The sequence below is a fragment of the Pleurodeles waltl genome, chromosome 5 (genome assembly GCF_031143425.1).
Source record: "Pleurodeles waltl isolate 20211129_DDA chromosome 5, aPleWal1.hap1.20221129, whole genome shotgun sequence".
In the NCBI taxonomy this organism is placed as follows: domain Eukaryota; kingdom Metazoa; phylum Chordata; class Amphibia; order Caudata; family Salamandridae; genus Pleurodeles; species Pleurodeles waltl.
In genome coordinates, this window is record NC_090444.1 from 404,736,929 (window position 1) to 404,757,512 (window position 20,584).

The 20,584-nt window shown below is 44.6% G+C and overlaps 1 protein-coding gene across 2 annotated transcripts in view; it reads right to left on the reverse strand.

The window, feature by feature from the left end:
* Positions 1–20,584, reverse strand: part of CRLS1 (cardiolipin synthase 1) — a 171,132-nt gene that overhangs the window by 32,534 nt on the left and 118,014 nt on the right. Inside the window, exon 6 of one of the 2 annotated variants that reach the window (XM_069234154.1) lies at positions 11,127–11,218. The exons of the other annotated variant lie outside the window; for it this stretch is intronic. Coding sequence (XP_069090255.1) covers positions 11,127–11,218 — 92 coding nt within the window. The remainder of the gene's footprint in view (positions 1–11,126; positions 11,219–20,584) is intronic. 2 annotated transcript variants of the gene reach the window in all.

Below are 20,584 nucleotides of genomic sequence, written 5' to 3' on the forward strand. Positions count from 1 at the left end.
TCCTAACCACCTCATAACCTGACCAATGGTACAGTAGCTAGTTATTTTTCTGGGCTTCAATATTGCAATGTTTAGGTGATGTCAGATTCAGACTTATTTTCTTCTTGCCAAAGTGCAGATTTTATTCTTTCTTGCCCAAGAGCAGACTTATCCTTCCTTGCTCAAGCTCAGACTTAGTTTTAGCTGCAGGTACTGTCTCTGCTCTATTAAAATGTACATTTATTTCTGCTAGAACTAATGTGCTATGTGCCACTTACAGTTCAGATGCATTAAGGCCAAACTTTATTGAAATGTTTCCCCATATGTCACTGTCCACTGGAGATGACTATAAGATGTTCAACTGAAGACTTCACTGCCTGCTGTATCCATTAAGTAAAGGTATAGCAAAGATATGTGCATTTGTCTTTCTTGCAGGTTTACATGTTTTCATGTTTTTCTTTTCTAGACACCCAACTGCTATATTTTTGCTAGCGCCAAAGACAGATGTTTTCCTAATAAGTTTGTCTTCTTTTTTCTTTTTCCATGAAGCCCAACATGCTTAATCTGATTAAGGTAATAGTTAGAATGTCACATTGTGAATTTGGCTGCGCACTATAACTGATTTGTTAATGATACATGTATGTTAACTCAATGCATTCAATCTCAACTGTGCATCCGATATTGCTGTTATTCTGTATGGTAATTATTGAGTGCCTAATAATTCATATTCTCACAAAGCTGAGATTCTTTAGAAAGTTTGGTCAACCTGTGTTATTCGTGTATCTTTATAATTTGATTTTGCGCTTGATTTATGTGAGCTTATCATTGTTATTCTAAAGGGCAATAAATGTTTGAACTTTATTAAACTGGTGTGGTGATTCATGCCCAAATAGGTCATGGTGAGTACAAATTACTGACTTTAACCCCTTCTGTGCCGGGGACATAATGGTTACCAAGGTCTTCCCCTTCCACATCCGCCCCGCACCCCTCTTGATGATGTCAGCGTGCGATTGCGCGCTGACATAATTACAGGTTGCCAGTCATACTGGAAGCCATTTGCTTCCAGATTGCGATCAGAGAAACAGGTACGTTTCTCCTCCTGCGGGTTGGGGGTTTGAAAGAAAGAGGCAATGGGGGGGGGAAAGGAAAGGGTTTTCCTTTCCCCCGATGTCTCTTTGACCATTCCTGCTGCCCGATCGCATTGCAATCGGGCAGCACGAATGCTCACTAGACGCAAGGGATTTTCTTATTTTGTTTCACTTTGTTTCTGTGTCGGTGAGCAGCCCCTTTGGGGAAGTGACACTCCCCTTTGGGAGCATGTGTTTTAAGGCCATTTCATTATTGTTAGGCTGATCTGCCCCATGGAGGGCAGAAACCACTGGAATGCCAGGGATGTTTTTTTTATTTGTTTATTTATTGGGGGGCTCCCCCTTGGGCAAAGGGCGCCCCCCCCCCAAGGGGGGCATAGAACTGTTGGACATTTCTGCTCCCCTTGGGGGCAGATCGGCCTATTATTTTTAGGCCCACCTGGCAGAAGCCACTTTGGCACCAGGGCCAGTGTGTGTGCTTAGTGGAAGAGGGGGCGGCCCTTAGGGGGGGGGGCATTATTTATGGCCATTTCTGCCTCCCTTGGGGGCAGAGCAGCCTATTATTTTTGGGGGGCAGAAACCACTGGAACACCGGGGATGTTTTTTTTATTTGTTTATTTATGTGGGGGGGGTATAGAACTTTTGGCCATTTCTGCCCCCCCTTGGGGGCAGATCGGCCTATTTTATTTTAGGCCCAGGGGCAGAAGCCACTTAGGCACCAGGGATAAAGTGTGTGTGTGGTTAGTGGATTGGGGGGTGGCCCCTTGGGCAAGGGTCGCGCCTCCAAGGGGGCATAGAACTGTTGGCCATCGCCCATTGCCCCCAAGGGGGCAGAAGCCACTTAGGCACCAGGGACAGTGTGTGTGTGTTTAGTGGAAGGGGGGCGGCCCTTAGGGGGGACATTATTTATGGCCATTTCTGCCTCCCTTGGGGGCAGAGCGGCCTATTATTTTTAGGCTGATCTGCCCCCAGAGGGGCCAGAAACCACTGGAACACCGGGGATGTTCTTTTTATTTGTTTATTTATGTGCGGGAGGGGTAATAGAACTGTTGGCCATTTCTGCCCCCCCCTGGGGGCAGATCGGCCTATTTTATTTTAGGCCCAGGGGCAGAAGCCACTTAGGCACCAGGGATAAAGTGTGTGTGTGGTTAGTGGAAGGGGGGGTGCCCCTTTGGGCAAGGGTCGCACCTCCAAGGGGGGCATAGAACTGTTGGCCATCGCCCATTGCCCCCAAGGGGGGCAGAAGCCACTTAGGCACCAGGGATAGTGTGTGTGTTTTTTGTTTAGGGGTGGCCCCTTGGGCAAGGGTCGCTTCCCCATGGGGATGCACTACTAAAGGTATTTTCTGCCCCCCCTTGGGGCAGATAGGCCTGTTTTTTAGTAGGCCCATCTGCCCCTATGGGGGGCAGAATCCACTTACGCACCAATTTCTAAATGCTTGATGGTGGGGTGTTTGTCAACTGGTGAAGTATTTGCATTTGTGATAAAAAAAAGTTTCTCCTTTTTGTTCTAGTTCAAAGCTTTTGCTTTCTTTGCTGTGGCTCCTTGCTGTTTTGGCGGTGGTTGACCTGCGGTTTGTACAGTTGCACGTTTTAGGTAAATTAAAACGATTTACTCCAAAGGAGTATTGTTGCCATGCATGAATGACATGTTTGTAGGTGGTGTACTAAATGCAGGATTGTGTGTGAAATTGTCCTTCGATTTGTGCACAATGATATTTGTGTTGTCTTATTTCTAATTTGCTTTTCTTTCTTTCTTTTCAGTGGGATATCATTGGTGATTGCTGTGTCTGTGCACAGTAGTTGCTGGTGAGTCAAGCTTTTTCAGGAAAGTGAGCTGTATAGTTTTTGAGTTTATAACTCAGTGATAAAGCTAGACTTTATTACTTATCTTACACAGTGCTTGTTGTTGGTCGTGCATTTGTCCAGTTATTTTTCGTAGGAAAGATCATGGCTAGCCGCAGGATGACCGCTCAGCAGGTTGTTGGTATGTTTTTGAGTCATTGTTGGATCATGATTATAAGACCGACTCTGCATCTGAGGCAGAGGGGGAAGTGAGAGATTCTGGCAGTGAAGTGTCTGTCGGAGAGGAATCTTCTGATGAGGAAGCCACTCTCAGTGCAGATGAAGGGCCTGTTTTAGAGGAGGACACTGATGTGCCATTAGTGCAGCAACCTGCGGCTGAAAGGTTTCCCGTTAGAAGACCTGAACTCTGGGTTGCCCTAAACATGGAGGATCCAGAGTTGCCTGCCTTTACTGGTCTCCCGGGGTGTAGAGTCAATACAGATAACTTTTTGCCTGTCATATTTGAGTTATTTATGGATGATGTGTTTTTGGAAGAGATTGTTGAGCAGACTAATTTGTATGCAGAGCAGTATTTGAGCGGCAACGCTGCTGGGCTTAGGCCACACTCTAGAGCTACCCAGTATATTCCCACAAATTTGGAGGAGATGAAATGTTTTTTGGGTTTGACTCTTTTGATGGGTTTGATAAGGAAGCCGTCACTGGCTTCTTATTGGTCCACTAGTCCCTTGATGGCAACAGCTATATTTCCTGCAACCATGAGTCGTAATCGGTATTTGCTTCTTCTTGGGAGGCTGCACTTTGTTGACAATGCTTTAGCCTTGCCACGAGATCACCCTGATTCTGACTGTGTTTTTAAGATTAGGCCTGTCCTTGATCATTTTGTAGATCGGTTTTCAGAGGTCTATGTTCCAGACAAAGAAATAGCTATGGACGAGTCTTTGGTCCTCTTCAAGGGTCGTTTGGTTTTTAGGCAGTACATTCCTAGCAAGAGGGCACAATATGGAATTAAATTGTGTATGCTGTCTGAAAGTAGTACAGGATATGTGTATAGTTTCCGTGTCTACACTGGTAAGGATTCCAGTATTGACCCCCTTGGTTGTCCTCCCACTTTTGGAGTTACTTAGAAAATTGTGTGGGAACTTGGTAGATGACTGTTCAACAAAGGTCACCATTTGTATGTAGATAACTTCTACGCTGGAGTGCAGTTGTTCAAGGAATTGTTTAGAGTGGACACTTTTGCTTGTGGCACAATTCGTTGTAACCGGAATCTGCTATTCGTAAGTCTTACGTTTGGTATAAGAAGTTAGCAATTCACCTCTTCCACTTGGCAACTTTTAGTGCTTTTATTGCGTTTAAGGATAGGTCTCCAGAGTCAAAGAGAGTCAGTGATAGAGAGCCTTATTGTGGTGGAACAGGCAAGAGTTCCTAGAAAAGCAGTGGTGGAGTATGTGGCTAGATTTAAAGATCGCCACTTTGCTGAGCACATTCCTCCCACGCCCAAAAAAGACTTTCCAGATAAGAAATGTAAAGTCTGTGCTCAAAGAGGTATCCGGAGGGAGACTCGAATGCAGTGCCCAGATTGTCCTTCAAAGCCTGGGCTGTGTGTGGGTGGTTGTTTCAGGAATTACCACACCCAGAAGAATTACTGGGAACTACCATGACTGTAAACTGCCTGTTTTATATTTTCATGTGTTCAGTTTCATGGTTGGCATTTCTGTCATGTACTTAGTTAGAGCTTTTGAGTTTGTAGTTTTGTAATTATTTCTAATTAGTTAGTGGTTTCTTTGTTTTGAAAACAAAACAAAAAAGGTGATGCCCTTGTGTGTGGAGTGGTGCTTGGCTGACGGTGTAAATATTGACTTGCTGTTGGCTACTGCAACACACTGCCAGTCAAACACCTGTCCACACGCTTCCATCAGCTGGTGTGACTGATGTTTCAGGCATGTGGGCGTAAGTAAGTGATGGTCCCTTGAGTGGCACTCTCTCTCTGTCGATGCGATTGTTGTAATGTGCTGAACCCATGGCTGGCGGCGTGAATGGTCTTCTGCATGCCATGTATGAAAGGTGTGTGAATGGACTGTAAAGCGGTTGGTGCCTTGTTTTGACTTTACAGCTCACGAGTTGTGAGTCATTGGTTCAGTTTTTTGGCCTTTCAGTTATTAAAAGTGCATTTCATTTTTGTGAAATCTCATGTTAATAAAATTTGATCCACTGAACCATCACTCACCCTTGTGCCAAATCCAAACAGTATGTGTGGTAAAAATGACAAACCCTGCTCCACTGTAATTAGGCATCACAGCACACCTGTGACCCGCTAGGTGTCTTGGGTGGGACCTCGATGATGAAGCATGCCACCAACTAATTGGTGGGTGAGGGGTCTTTTTAACATAACCTAAGTGCGTTTCTTTTCACAATTTTAGTGTTTGGAACATCACATAAGTATGTGGACACACCAAAATGATCTATTGCAAAACGACCTGTGTTTGGGGCAGGGGGGTACCTATGTTTTTGGTCCGGGGTGTGGCCTTCATCTAGGGAAACCTACCAAACCCAGACATGCTTTAAAAATAGACGCCCTAAGGAGGCCGAGGTGTGGTTTGACTGCATCACCCAACATTTTCTTACCCAGACTCCTCTGCAAACCTCAAAATTTGCTAAAAAAAGCATATTTTCCTCACTTTTCTTTGTAGGATCACCGCTCCGGCACAAATTTCCTACCACCCAGCGTTCCCCTCAGTCTCCCAACTAAAATGATACCTCACTTGTGTGGGTCCCCAAAGCAGAGTCAGCCTAAAAGATGTATAAAAGAAAAATATGTGCTTATCAAGTCGCTGTGCAATCCCCTCAGTCTCTACAGGTTTCTGGCATTTTTCTGTTGCAGGCACCTGGGCCACCCACACAAGTGAAGTATAATTTTTATCAGGAGACTTGGGGGAACGCTGGGTGGAAGGAAATTTGTGGCTCCTCTCAGATTCCAGAACTTTCTGTCACCGAAATGAGAGGAAAATGTGTTTTTTTGGGCCAAATTTTGAGGTTTGCAAAGGATTCTGGGTAACACAGCCTCGTCAGATCCCCACAAGTCTCCACATCTTGGAGTCCCCTAGGTGTCTAGTTTTCAAAAATGCGCACGTTTGGTAGGTTTCCCTAGGTGTCGGCTAAGCTAGAGGCCAAAATCCACAGCTAGGCACTTTGTAAAAAGCAGCTCTGTTTTCTTTGTGAATATGTGATGTGTCCACGTTGTGTTTTGGGGCATTACCTGTTGCGGGTGCTAGACCTACCCACACAAGTGAGGTACCATTTTTATTGGGAGGCTTGGGGGGGAACGCTGGGTGGAAGGACATTTGTGGCTCCTCTCAGATTCCAGAACTTTCTGTCACCAAAATGAGGAAAAAGTGATTAATTTTTTTTACCTAATTGTGAGGTTTGCAAAGGATTCTGGGTAACAGAACCTGGTCAGAGCCCCACGAGTCACCCCATCTTAGATTTCCCTAGGTGTCTTGTTTTAAAAAATGCGCAGGTTTGGTAGGTTTCCCTACATGCCGGCTCAGCTAAAGGCCAAAATCTACAGCTTGGCACTTTGCAAATAACATGTCAGATTTCAATGTAAAAATGTGATGTGTCCATTTTGCTTCTCCTGTTACAAGCATTAGGCCTAACCATGCAAGTGAGGTACCATTTCTATTGGGAGACTTGGGAGAACACAGAATTGCAAAACAAGTGTTATTGCCCCTTATCTTTTGCTACATTTTTTCCTTCCAAATGTAAGACAGTGTGTTAAAAAGATATCTATTTGAGAAATGCCCTGTAATTCACATGCTAGTATGGGCACCCCGGAATTCAGAGATGTGCAAATAACCACTGCTTCTCAACACCTTAACTTGTGCCCATTTTGGAAATACAAAGGTTTTCTTGATACCTATTTTTCACTTTTTATATTTCAGCAAATTAATTGCTGTATACCTCGTACAGAATGAAAACCCATTGCAAGGTGCGGCTCATATATTGGCTCTGGGTACCTAGGGTTCTTGAGGAACCTACAAGCCCTGTATATCCCCGCAACCAGAAGAGTCCAGCAGACGTAACAGCATATTGCTTTACAAAATCTGACATCGCAGGAAAAAGTTAGAGTAAAACGTGGAGAAAAATGGCTGTTTTTAGCACCTCAACTTCAATGTTATTTTATTTCAGCTGTTATTTTCTGTAGGAAACAATTGTTGGATCTACACAAACGACCCCTTGCTGAATTCAGAATTTGGTCTACTTTTTACAAACGTTTAGCTGTCTGGGACCCATTGGTTTCTCACCCATTTCTGCCACTAACTGGAAGGAGGCTGAAAGCAAAAAAAATAGTAAAAATGGGGTATCTCCCAGTAAAATGTCAAAATTGTGTTGAAAAATTGGGTTGTCTAGTTCAAGTCTGCCTGTTCCTGAAAGTTGGGAAGCTGGTGATTTTACCACTGCAAACCCTTTGTTGATGCCAGTTTCAGGTAAAAAAAAAAAAGCCACAAGCCTTCTTCTGCAGCCCTTTATTTCCCATTTTGTTTTTTAAAAAACAATATTTTTGCTGTATTTTGGCTAATTTCTTGGTCTCCTTCAGGGGAAACCGCAAAGTCTGGGTTCCCTTTAGAATCCCTAGGATGTTGGAGAAAAAGGACGCAAATTTGGCATGGGTAGCTTATGTGGAAATAAAGTTATGGGGCTTAAGCGCGAACTGCCCCAAATAGCCAAAAAAAGGCTCGGCACAGGAGGGGAAAAGGCCTGGCAGCAAAGGGGTTAATTTTGATTAATGATGGTATTGTTTTGTTTTGTTTATTGTTGACGTCGTTTTGTTCAGAGACAAACACTCACACCTATCTGAGTCCAAAGGTTCATTCGACCTCATGAGGGTAGATGGTTATTTATCCTTGTGTGTCCCCTTATAAATGAATTATCAAAACAAATATAAGGTAGGACGCGCTAATAGGGGCAATCACTCAGAACGAAACAATAAACCAACAGAAACAATAGGTAAATCTTCAGCCCAGTGCTTATCTTTATGAAAATGAAAGTACTTTTACTCTCTCAGCAAAACTAAATACTGTACACATAAAGTGATACAACATACAGGGCTGCAGAGTGCTGCATTGTATCAGTGAAGCACTACAACCTCTTCCATTCCTGCTAATTGTCATCCTTCCCACCACAGCCAAGGTACCCGCTATTAACATTCCCCATACTTCTACAGGCTTAGGCAGGATTAGCCTCAGGTGCAGTTAGCTCATTTGTTCTCACTCTAAGTATGCAGCTCAGTTCAACAGTTTATTTTTCCTATAGCATCACAGAACAGTGTCTAGCATACACAGCAAATTCACCTGCATGCTTTAATTTCCCATGACCATACACAGGTAAGCCCTGGAGTTTACCTGCAAGTTGCTATCAGGAGTCCCAAGTGTGCAGCAGATACAGTCACACCCTCCTACCTTTGCAGTGTGAGCTCTTCATTATGGGGCTGCAGTGGAAGACTTTATGAATGGCACAGACAGACTCAGGAAGGTAGAACTTTGAAGTAGAGCCAGACTCGGCAGCAGCAGCACACATGGTCAGCAGAAGGAAGGTGCTCAGCAGAGTCAGTTGAGGCCTACGAGCCCAATTGTCTTGTGGAAATATCTTCGGTGATTCGCAGTCTGTGTGCAGATCAGGCTCTCTACTTAGGGTGATTCACTCTTTTGCTCTGTTTCTGGTGCAACTCACTTTATGACCTGTAAAGAGAGGTTGGGGGCTGGGCCCTTTTTCCTAGCACACTCTATAGATTCATTTGTGTCTCTGGAGTTACCCACAACACATGGGACTCTCATCCTGGACTGCCTCTCATCCTGCAGAGCCAGACACATAGCTGTTTCCTTCTATCAGCAGATATCTAGACTTAAAGCAGTGCATCAGCTCCTCCAGCAAAAAGTGCTGACTTCAAGTAACTCTAACTCAGATCTAGGAAATGGGCTAGCAGCAGAACCTAGCCATGGTTACACATCCACTCAGAGTACACTGTGAAGTATTATCTCTCCACCAAGTGGAACACAGGGCTGGAAAAATGTGTGGGTAGTTTGGATCTCTCGTTTGAAAGTTTCCAGACAGGGGATGTGGATCCAATTTCTCAAGCTTCAGAACTGTTTGTTTTTCTTTTCAAGTGTCCTTCTCAAGCTGCTCCCTAGGGACAGTCTTTGTGTAAAGTGATGCTTCTCACAGCAGGTAGGACTAGGGCTAGCTCAAAGTAAGGGCACCCACAACAAGTACAATGCCATGTGCGTTTTCTGCCCCTGTCATCAGCCTTCCTGAAGCAGTAATGGGAGATGGACAAAAGGGCCGGTCTGGTCTAGAAACTTCCACACTTTGTACAACAGAAACTGCAGGCCACACCTTAACACTATCTTCTACCAAATGGCAATGCTCACGAAGAACTAATTAACAGCTCCTTGCTAACAAAATGCTCATGTAATTTCTAAAGATAGCACTCGCTCAATCCAACTAACTTCAGTGTAGGGGTGTTAACCCTCTAGCCACAGTAATCAAGACACTACACTTCCAATGTCTGGGGAAGCTGTCATCATCTATTATCCTGTGCTGGGGCATTTAAAATGGATCCCATTTGTTTCCTTACTCAGTCTCCTACACATAGACTACTACTACGACCCATTTGTCACAGACTCACTACACAGACAGAGACTCAACATGAAAAGAGGGTGTCCGCACAAGGTTCTGGGTTTTCCATAAATGCTGAACTTTCCATCAGAGGTGTCAGAAGATCAGACACACTGAAACAGATAAAAAGGTCTGGTCACACTACAGAATTACTTAACTAGGCTGCCACCTCCGGTTCATATGCTACACTGAGAGAAAGGTGATTAGTCCACTGTATACTATGAGGGCATGCTTGGCGCAACCTTCCTGTAGGTCACACTACACATCCTGGATCTCGCATTGACTGGGGCAGGCCAATGACATGCAAACGTTGTAACAGGACACTAGGGTCAAAAATAAAAGTTTGGATACCACTTTCATATGAAGCCAGGAATAGGCTACACCCACTTACCCTGCAAGGGACATTCCCATCACAACACCTAGAGAGAACTAAAGTAACAAAAGTGACAGAAAAATCGAATGTAAAAATGTTACAAAACTGTGTGCAGGATGAATACTGTAAGGCAGAAAAGTGGACTTTGAATTTAAATTCATCATGCTGGAAATGTTGCAGTGAATAACATTGAGACCTACTGGCTAAAAGCTTGAACATTTAGGCCCTCATTATGAACATGACGGTAATGACCGCCACTCCGACAGTCATTACCGCAAACGGCATGGCGGGTCAGACCGCCATATGATAAACACAGTAGTGAACTGACTGCAAGGCAAAGCAGCCAGTTCACTACTGCCCACCGCCAGGCCAGAATCGGCCGCCAGGCAGACAGTAGGCACTTTCGACCCGGCGGGAGGCCAGACCGGTGGTGGGATAATGATCCCATTTCCACCAGGTAATCCCTGGAGGAAAGCACACGGGTGACAGGAATTCTCATTCCTGTCACCTGTATGTGACATGCCAGTCCCACCCCTTGCCACAACCCCCATCCACCCCCCCAAGCACCAAGAACCGGCCCCCCAACCCGAACCCTGAAAAATGACTTCCCATCCCTCCTCCCTTCAATCTCCCTGTAGGCCTCCCCAAACCCCTCCTCACTATCCCCCCCACTTCCATACAGGTCCCCCCAGCCCCCCACATCCTCTTGCACTCATATTCTTACATGCACACATGCATTCATACACGCAGACACACATCGCCCACTTCACAAACACACACTCACACCCCCATGCACTCACACACACCCTCCCCTTCCCTCTCGGACAGCACTTACCTGTTTCGAGGTGCTGCTCCAGGAGGGAACGGGCTCCTTGGATGCTGCTCCACCGGCATTGCCGCACCTCCATACACCGCCACGCCTATGACTGCATCATTATAGGCGTGGCGGTGTCTGGACTGACCTGACGGTGAGGGTGGAGCAGCATCCACCCCCGCCAACGACCACCAGCATGGCGCATGGAGGGCCTCACCGCCATCAATAGCGGTGAGGCTCCATGCGTCAGAATATGGTGGGATGCCTGCCGCCGCCACTGGCAGTCTTCCGTCGACCGTCAGCATGGTCGGCGGCAGGCTATCCCACCATGTTCATAATGAGGGCCTTAGACCCTAGACAGGATAATACGAGCAGAAAACACAATCACTTACCATAATGCCTGGAGGTATATACTATCCACATAATTGAAAACTGGAGCTGCTAAGGAAGCTGCTACCAGGATTAACTGAACTCCTGTATTCATCTAAAGAGAAAACAAAGAAAGGTTGCAGAGTATTTGTTGTGATATCCGTCACCCTGAATGCCTATAAAAATATAAAATACAGTTGGAGAAGGTGAATGTATTTTCTTTGAGTAATAGCAGAATATGGATTTCATCAAATCATACATTCCAGTTAATTGGTTATGTGGATAAGGGGTGTAGGAGAGTGGTAAAATTACATCTGCTGAAACAGTCATAAATTTGCCACTTTGAAAAGCTTGAATGTAACTATGTTGCCCACTGATGTAACACAGAGCTGATAGAGAAAAGAGCTCTGTTGTGTTTTGCTTAAATGGCAAAGCACATAGAAAAAGTCTCAAGAAGCCTATTTGATAAAAAATGTATGCTGTCCAGCAATAAAGTCTAATATTCTGACTCTCATTTCGAAGCACCAATTGAATCAATAGTTGTGATGCAAAGTATACAAAAAATATTGATATTCATAGCAAAGCACATCAGAATCCCCAATGAATAGATGTAAGCTTGATTTATCATGTTATAAATATCTCTACAACTGCAACGTCCATTCTCTAATAAAAAGCTCTTTATGTTGAAAACTAACTCGAAAAAAATAGAATTAAAAAGGAATATGTTACTTTTCTGTAAGCATCTGTATGTGGCATGTAGTGCTGTAGATTCACATGCTCTGCATACTTCTGCCATCTAGTGTTGGGTCTGGATGTGTGCAAGCTGTTTTTCTTCAAAGAACTCTTTCAAGTCACAGGGTAAAGGGACATCCTCTCGGTGATAATGCACATGGGCATCAACTCCATGCAGGAGGGTGAGAATGGAGTGTAAGTATCAGTAAAGAGATGATCATGCAGAAGAAGCCTTAGGAAGGAATGGCAATGGCCACAGGCATCCAGGGAGGAGAGCAGTCACATGTGAGAACTACATGCCATGAACAGACGCTTACAGGGTATGTAACATATTCCGATCAATGGCATGTGTGCCAGTAGGTACACATGTTCTGTATAGACTGTAAAGCAGTGCTCTCCAGAAAGCTGTGGCTAACCTGCAGGTGTTGTAGTTATTTGAAAAAGGATACGTAGCACTGCCTGTCCTACTTTTGCTTGCTGGCATGCTAATACATCCACACAATGTTTAGTGAAAATGTGTGGTGTAGATCATGTAGCTGCTTTACAAGTTTTGCTCAGGAAAGGCGTAGAAGCTCCCATCTTATTGGCAGAGTGTGCTCCAAGCCGTTTGGGCAAGGATCTTCTAGCTTTAGCGTAGCATGTCTGAATGCATTTAATAATCTATCTGGAAATGCCTGGTTTAGATAGGGGCTTTCCATTAGGAGGGGATGAAAAAGCAACAAAGAGTTGTTTGGTTTTACAAAACTCTTTAGTTCTCTGAATAGAATCAGATTGCAGAAAGAAAACAGGTAATTCAACAGACTGATTGAAATGGAAAGTGGAAACTACCTTCGGAAGGAATTGTGGGTTAGTTCGAATGACTACCCTGACTCTGTGTTGTTGGAAGAAAGGTTCTTCCAAGGTTAATGCCTGGAACTCAGTAACACGCCTAAGTGAAGTGAAGGCCACCAAAAATGCAACCTTGCAAGCGAGAAATGGGATGGGGCAGTTTTGCAACAGTTCGAATGGTGGACCCATAGGTCTGGTGAGTAGAATGTTGAGATTCCATGCAGGTGCAGGAGGAACTCTAGGTGGAATTTGTTTCTTGATTGCCTTAATTAATTTAAGGCAATTGTCTTAATAACTGATACCTTCAATAAGGATAAGTGTTGCCTTTTTTGTAGTTAGGCAGCCACTGCAGCTAACTGCAAGTTTGCTGAAGTGTAAGCGAGCCCAGAGGTCTTCAAATAAAGAAGATAGCAGACAATGTTTTGAACAGTTGCATTAAATGGATCAATGTTTTTACTGCAGCAGTAGTAAACAAATCTTTTCCACTTAGCAACGTAACACACTCTAGTTGTGGGTTTATGAGCCTCTTTGAGAACAGTCATACATTTAGGTGGGAGATTACGGTAACCAAATTCTATGACCTCAGGAGCCAAATCGCATGGTTGAGTTCCTTTGTATTTGGATGCCTGATTTTTCCATGGTTCTGAGTGAGAAGTTCAGGGTTGAGGGGAATCTACTCGTGTGGAACTACAGAAAGCTCGGGTACTGTGGTGAACCATGGTTGATGAGCGCAAGTGGGAGCTACCAGAATGAGGTTGAGAGATGTTTGCTTGAGCTTCCGAACCACAAACTGAAGAAAAGAGAGAAGTGGAAAAGCAAAGGCAACTATCCCTGACCAGTTTATCCATAAAGATTTGCCCTTGGATAGTGAGTATGGGAACCTGGAGGCGAAGTCTGGGCATTTTGTGTTGTCTGTGGTTGCGATCAGGTCTAGCTGTGGAAACCCCCACGTGGACTTGTTTTCGCATCCTGCTGAGGAGGCTGGCAAAGTTGTTGTCTGTCTATAGGAGGTGTTTCACTAACAGGTGAATGTTGTGATGTATTGCCCAAAACCTAATCTTCTAAGATAGATGTGATAACTGTAGAGTGTGTTCCCACCCTGTTTTTGTAGGTAATACATGCTTGTCATGTTGTCCATCCGGGCCAAGACACCCTTCACTATCAGGTGAGTTAAGAATGCATTCAATGCTAGGTGAACAGCTTGAAGCTCAAGGTAGTTTATAGGGAGACCCTGGTGTTTGGTGTCCCAAAGACTCTGAACTGTGAAATCCTGTAGGTGAGCATCCCATCCTGTAAGGGACACATCCGCTGTGAGAAGGATCTGGGAAACAGGGTCGAGGAACGGCTGTCCCTTGGATTGGTTCAGTGTGCTCCACCACTGCAAAGAATGATGTGTGCATCAGTCTACCAACATTATATCTTGTAGCTGACCCTGTCACGGAATACCCTGGCACGCCAGGCATTCTTGCAGCAGGTGCATATTTAGCCTTGCATGTGGGACTACTGCCATGCAAGATGCCATCATGCCCAAGAGTCGCATATTTTTTTTTACTGCTATGTGTTGGCTGTTATGGTAGCACTTGGATGTTTTGATTCCTGACTACATTTGGATAGGCTAATCCCAGTTGTGTGTTGAGAGTAGCCCCTAAATATGGCTGTGAAGGTTGAAGGTGTGACGTCTGTATGTTGATGGTAAATCCCATTCAATGGAGACGTTGTAGAGTAGTCTGAGTGTGTTGTTGACACAACAGGAGTGTACTGGCTTTGATGAGTCAGTCATCCAGATATGGGAAGACATGGATGTTCTGCCTGCGCAGATGTGGTGCTACTACTGCTAGGCATTTGGTGAAGGCACGTGGTGCGGTATTGACTCTGAATGGGAGAACCTTGAACTGGTAATGCTGTCCTGCTATGACAAACCGGAGATATTTGCAGTGAGCTGGATGGATTGGGATATGAAAGTAAGCGTCCTTTAAGTCTAGTGCTGACAAAGTCGTCTTGTTGGAGCAGCGCGATCACACCCTGAAGTGTGACCATGTTGAAGTGTTCTGACAGAATGCAATGATTTAAGGGCCTGAGGTCCAATATGGGCTGTAGTGATTTATTTTTGGGGGGATTAGAAATTAAACAGAGTATACTTCTGAGCCTTGCAGTTGAAGAAGGGCAGGCTCTATGGATCCTTTGAGCAACAGCGCCTGCACTTCTTGTCTGAGCAGGTTCTGATGTTCGACAGAGAATTTGTGTTTGGAGGTGCAGTGATGAGCTCCAGACAATAACCATGTTGGATAATATAATAACCAACATCTACTGATCTGATGTTATTTTGCCATGTGGGGAAGAAATGTTGTAGTAGTTCCCAGACAAGTGTCAGATGGTCAGTGGGGAATAAGAAGAGAGTCACTGTTTGGAGGTGGAGGGTGCGGTGTGAGAAGAGGAACCCCTTTCTCGACCTTTGGAATTGTTCACTCTGTATGTACCTCTGAAATAACCCCTTGAACGGGAGGTCTGACATGGTTGTCTAAAGGATCAGGTAGAGGCATCGGAGGATGTATTTTTCACTACGAAATGAACCACAAAGAATGGGGTTTGGAGCACCCCCATAGACTTTGCTACATCTGTGTCCTTTTTCATTTTTTCTAATGCTTGTCCACCTGTGGACCAAACAGATGTTGGTTGTCAAATGGCACATTTACCAGTGTTTGCTGCACTTCTGGCTTGAAGCCTGACATGCGTAGCCAAGCGTGTCTACACAGCAGTACACTAGTATTACTGCCCATGCCGGCTGTGTCCGCTGAATCAAGGGCACACACACCTGATGGAGTTATTTTATATTAATTTGCCTTCTTGGGCAATTTCTTGACCCCTCTTTTTAAATTTGTCAGGGAGATGTTGGAGGAGTTCCTCCATTTCATCCCAATGGGCCTTCTCTTATCTTGCCAGCAATCCTTGGGTGTTGGCAATTTGCCAATGATTAGCAGCTTGTGCTGCCACCCTTTTCCCAGATGCATCAATGCTTATCTGGTGGAGGAGCATCTGCTGTGATCTGGGAATTGCCCCCCTTACGAGCATTAGATACCACCAAGTGAGTGTGGGGGGGGGGGGGTTGTTTGTCCTAGATATAAACTGGGTCTGAGGGTGCCACCTAATATAAAAAATTTTATTGACCCTATGTGTAACGATCTGTTCCCACACCGGGTCTTTAAAAATATTATCCGAATGTCGGAGCATTCCCTTCAACATGGAAAGGTACCGACATACCCTACTGGTTCTGGAAAGGGTTTTGAAAAGAAAATCATTTTCGATGGGGTCATCGTGTAAAAGGACCTGGTGATAACCTGCCACCTTAGCAATTAATTCTTGGAAAGAAGTTGCATCATCAGAGGGTGAGGGTTTGGCCGGGTAAGATATGGGTTGGTATCACCCGGGGATCAATGTCATAGTTGTCAGTAGAATCAGTGGGCGGCTGATATGTATCATCTACCCCTTCCATAATCCCCAGTGTACGATTATGGGGAGCCCTGTGGTGTGATGTCCCTTATCTCCCTATTTGAGTGGTGTGGTGAAAGGGGTAGTGGTGGCGGTGGAGAAGGAGGTGGAGGAGATGGTTGAGGTGCAGGAAAAAGAGGCTGCAGAGAACTGGTGACTATGTCCTTCTTCCTCTTGTGAGGCACTGGCAAGTCTATAGCCTCTTCAAAGGACTGCTGGTGCTTTGATGGTTGGGGTGCCGGCTGTACTGCTTAAGCCAGAATTTGACCAATAACAGGCTGTATATGCAATTTCTTCTGTTTTAGACCAAGTTGCTCCTGTATGGTTTGGAGGATCAGTTCTGGAGCCATTTTCAGTGCCAGTGAGGTGGGTTTCGGTGCCGAGGGAGGTTTTGCTATCGGTGTCGAAGTGCTCATAACCGAAGCAGTCGAGGCCGGGGGACTCTAAGCCAATGAGGAGGTTGGTCAGCTCAGCACAAAGGCTGGTCGACTGGGTGCTGTAGAGGTGAGTTTCGGCTTTGCTTCCAGTGCCTAGTCTGAGGATGGGGGGGGGGTCCTTACAGGTTGGTCGGTGCCTACTGTGGCCTGTCTACAGTGGTGGCAGGTGAGCTGTGGTTTCGGTTGGAAACAAGTGCCTCTTGGGTGATGGAAAAGGAGCATGGGTACTCACAGTCCGCTGTCCTGAATGGAGGTCCGAGTCGTGGATGGAAAGGGCCTCCTTGACATCTTGTTGCGAAGATGTCGAGAGCCTGGTCCACATCTTTGCGCTGCATCTCTCTTCGACGCGGCCAACGGTCCTTCAAGGTCTTCTTTGATCGGAAAGACCAACAGGTTTCAAAGTCCTCCTCCTTATGGTCAGGGGGCAGGCAGAGGTTGCAAACCTAGTGGAGGTCAGTCCGCAGGTGTTCATGTGGCAGCTAAGATTGAATCGAAATGGAGTCCGTTCCATTAGTAGCGCATTGTTGATTGAAGCTGATGAGGTGAAGAGAAGGCCCGAAGGCCACGAGTGGGGCACGTTGAATCAACGAGAGACAGTTTTCTGGGTTTTTTCGAAGCATGGCGATGGAACGTGAACAAAAACAATACCGACAAGTGTGGTAGTAAACAACGACCCAAAGTAAGCCCAAAAATGGTCTCGAACCGGAGCGCTCGAAAACACATCCGTACCAGAAAGAGGAAAGAAAACAATCTCACAATGGAGTTGATGCCCATGCACATTATCACCAACGGGAGGCGTCACTTTACCACGTGAATCGAAAGACTTCTTTAAAGAAAAACAACTTGCACACATCCAGACCCAACACTAGATGGCTGAAGTATGCAGAGCATTTCTATTTACACCCACACATGCCATCTAACATTACATTTTGATCATTGCTATTTGTTTTTGTTAGCTACCATCAATCTATCATGTCCTTATATAATTAAATCACTTACTGACATACCTTTCCACACACAGCAGAATAGGTAAAGACAAGTGCAGGGGAGTGCACTCATCAAAGAAAAAAAAAAGAAGGGCACTCCTGTCAAAAAGAAGGAGCAGTTGAGCGACTAAAATGGAAGGATGAAGTCAATATGTCAGTAGAATGGAAGGAAAGCCTGAAAAGTTGCTTTACTTACAATGTATCCATGTCATTCCAACCTTAGTAGAATTATACTGGCTCATCGTCCAGGGTCACAACTTCTTCATGGCCACCAGCATCACTTACAATGCAAAATGACCCTGCAACCCCACAAACTAGACTGAAAACCTAATCACCTCTGTTGTGTCGTGTGTGACTCCAGCACATATCCAGACTGGAAGCAAAAATTGCAAATCATAGAAAACCAGAAGACAGGCCTTCTGTGTTTTTGTCCTGAGAATCTGTAACTAAATCCCCTCAAAAGCTGTCCTGCTACAACCCTCTGCAATTCAGAAAGGAGCTACCGATTCACTTCTTCGGAGAACACTACATGTCCACATGCTAGGACTCCTCATCCACTGCCAAAACACCTGCTTTATTTTAAATGATCTTTTATAGTAATTCTGGGATCCAGTCATGGTTTTGTTGCTCCCTCACTAGTTTTGCTCTCAAAATACTTACATAAAGGAGGACTACTAGAATTATGCAATTTTGCATCTGTAATTCCTACCTAACTGTAGCGTTACCACGCTTGTCTCACAATCCATCATCTGCTGAATAATTTGCAGGATCCAAATACAATTTTAGGTCAACACACTTAACACATAATACATCATATGCTGAATAATTTGCAGGATCCAGCTACAATTCTAGCGCAAACGGATCCAAGGTTAGTATAACAAATGCAGCACGGGCAGTCTAAAAGAGAAGGCACTGTACAAAAGATAAACGATCATCTTTCAGTTGTCCACTGGATTATTCAGGTTTTAAATTGATAATAATGAGTGTCTGTTAATAAAGCAAACTGCTGGACAGGTTAAGGGCTTTTCTTTACAGAATGAAAAAGTCCTCACGTACTTAAATGCAGTTCAAACACTGTAGGATTATGATTACTTTGTGTCATGTATTTTGTTTTGTTACTTGTGCAAATTCATGTAACTCCGCAGACGCTTCTTGAAGCAGCTTTTAACAGGGCACTAAAGTACTGAAAAGTATCATTCTTTTTCTGCTTTAAAGTCTGCTCTCTTGAATCTTACATTGCTCACTAGAGACAAAAATGCATAATTCTGTTCTGCAGTATGATGTTTCCTAATCATAAGGTGTAATTCTAGATGTGCTCACAGTGGACAGATAAACACAAAGCAGACCAAAAACTGAAAACCAGTTCCAAACAGGTAGAATGTAAGAAGCACATGTTTCATGACAAGACGTATCCAAAGGTATGACTGTTTCTTGCTGAGTGTAACATTTTATGCAAACAACTTTAAGGATGGAATTAATAAAATGGTGTTTTAGACATTCATTCATCTCACAATCTTTCTAAGTGTTTAAATAACAATTCCCATAGCATCTGGTGAAGTCGCATCCTTTTAGAACTTGAGACGTTTGTACTTAGCATAGCATTTGGAGTCCATTTCTAGCAAAGTGTACTAAAATGTTACAATAGAAAACAATACTGAAACAGAAAAGGCTGCACGATGCAACTTAATTTACCTTCTTTCTTGCTGCACAAATTTAGTAAAGCCCGCACAATTTGATTCTCAGTTATCCTAGGGGCTGATGCATGTGTACATACATGCACAGATACAAACGGAGGCAATACATTATAAAGGAAGAGATGGGTGTAGCCTGGGACCACGCTGGCCACAATCTCTTGAGGCTCTCACTACCTCTGGTGTCTGGAGGCTGGGAAACTGCCTTCCATGGAGAAAGTTATGTGGGCTAGTTTTCTTCAGCCGTGCAGATTCCTAGAAGGATGCAGACTACTCTTCCCTCCTTTGCGTCATTCAAAAATTGAGTTCAAACAACATGAGATGGAGGATGGGCCAGCAGTGACAAGTCTGGGCTGCATCCAAAGAGCTAGCTGGATCACGGATGAGTAATCACATGAATCAAGGCACAGGAGACCGCCAAAGGTGCAGTATATTCTGCACATGGGAAGGCTCCTTCCAGACGTCACAGAGGGTCTGCGCCTGCTCTGGGTGAATTGAGGTCCCTGCCCTGTTGAAAGTTCCTGGAAGAGCAGAGCTGGATGTGAAGTAGAGTTCAGAGTAGAGTTTCATTCTTTCAGGACACCGCCCATCCAGATGATCACTGCAGAGCCCAATATAATGTGTCATGGCTGAGAAAAGGGAGGTGGAGGATTTTTTGCGACACTCCCTTCTCAGAGCAGAGGCCATAAGATAGGAATAAGTATTCCTCTAAGTCAGTAGCAACCTAGGCAAGGACAGGCCCTACTCCACTCTATGAATGATCGCCACAACAAAATAGAATACAATAGACAGGGAGAACTGAAAAGGCAGTCAAAGTTGTGAAAGAAAAAACCCTATAACGCTGTGGAGCACTAAACAACAAAAACTATCATCTGAATGGGCAGAATCAGGAGACCAAGTCATCTCTAAAACAAGTGATGAAATCAAAGACAGTTCTAATGGAAACCTAGTGAACCATGAACAGAAGTGTGAGATAATGGATGATTCGAGTGCTGGGGGTTACTGTGGAATATACAGACATTGGTGGGGTTGGTGGAGGTCTTTTGAAAGGCACAATGAGGTCCCAAGGGAGAACGAGCCACTTTAGTCATCTAAGAGTCTATAGACTGTCTGCAAGGGGGAAAAGGATGTTAGGAGGACTGAAGATAGCACTTTGATGATTGTCCTGAATTCTGTGGAAAGCAGAGGTTATACTGCATGTGGCACTTGAAGCCAAGATGTGTAATGGTGAATAACCATCTCTTGTTCTTCCTAGGTGTGTGTGTTCGGGTACTCTTTGAAACATGAGCTAATATATATGTCAGAAAAGGCTTGTTGGCCG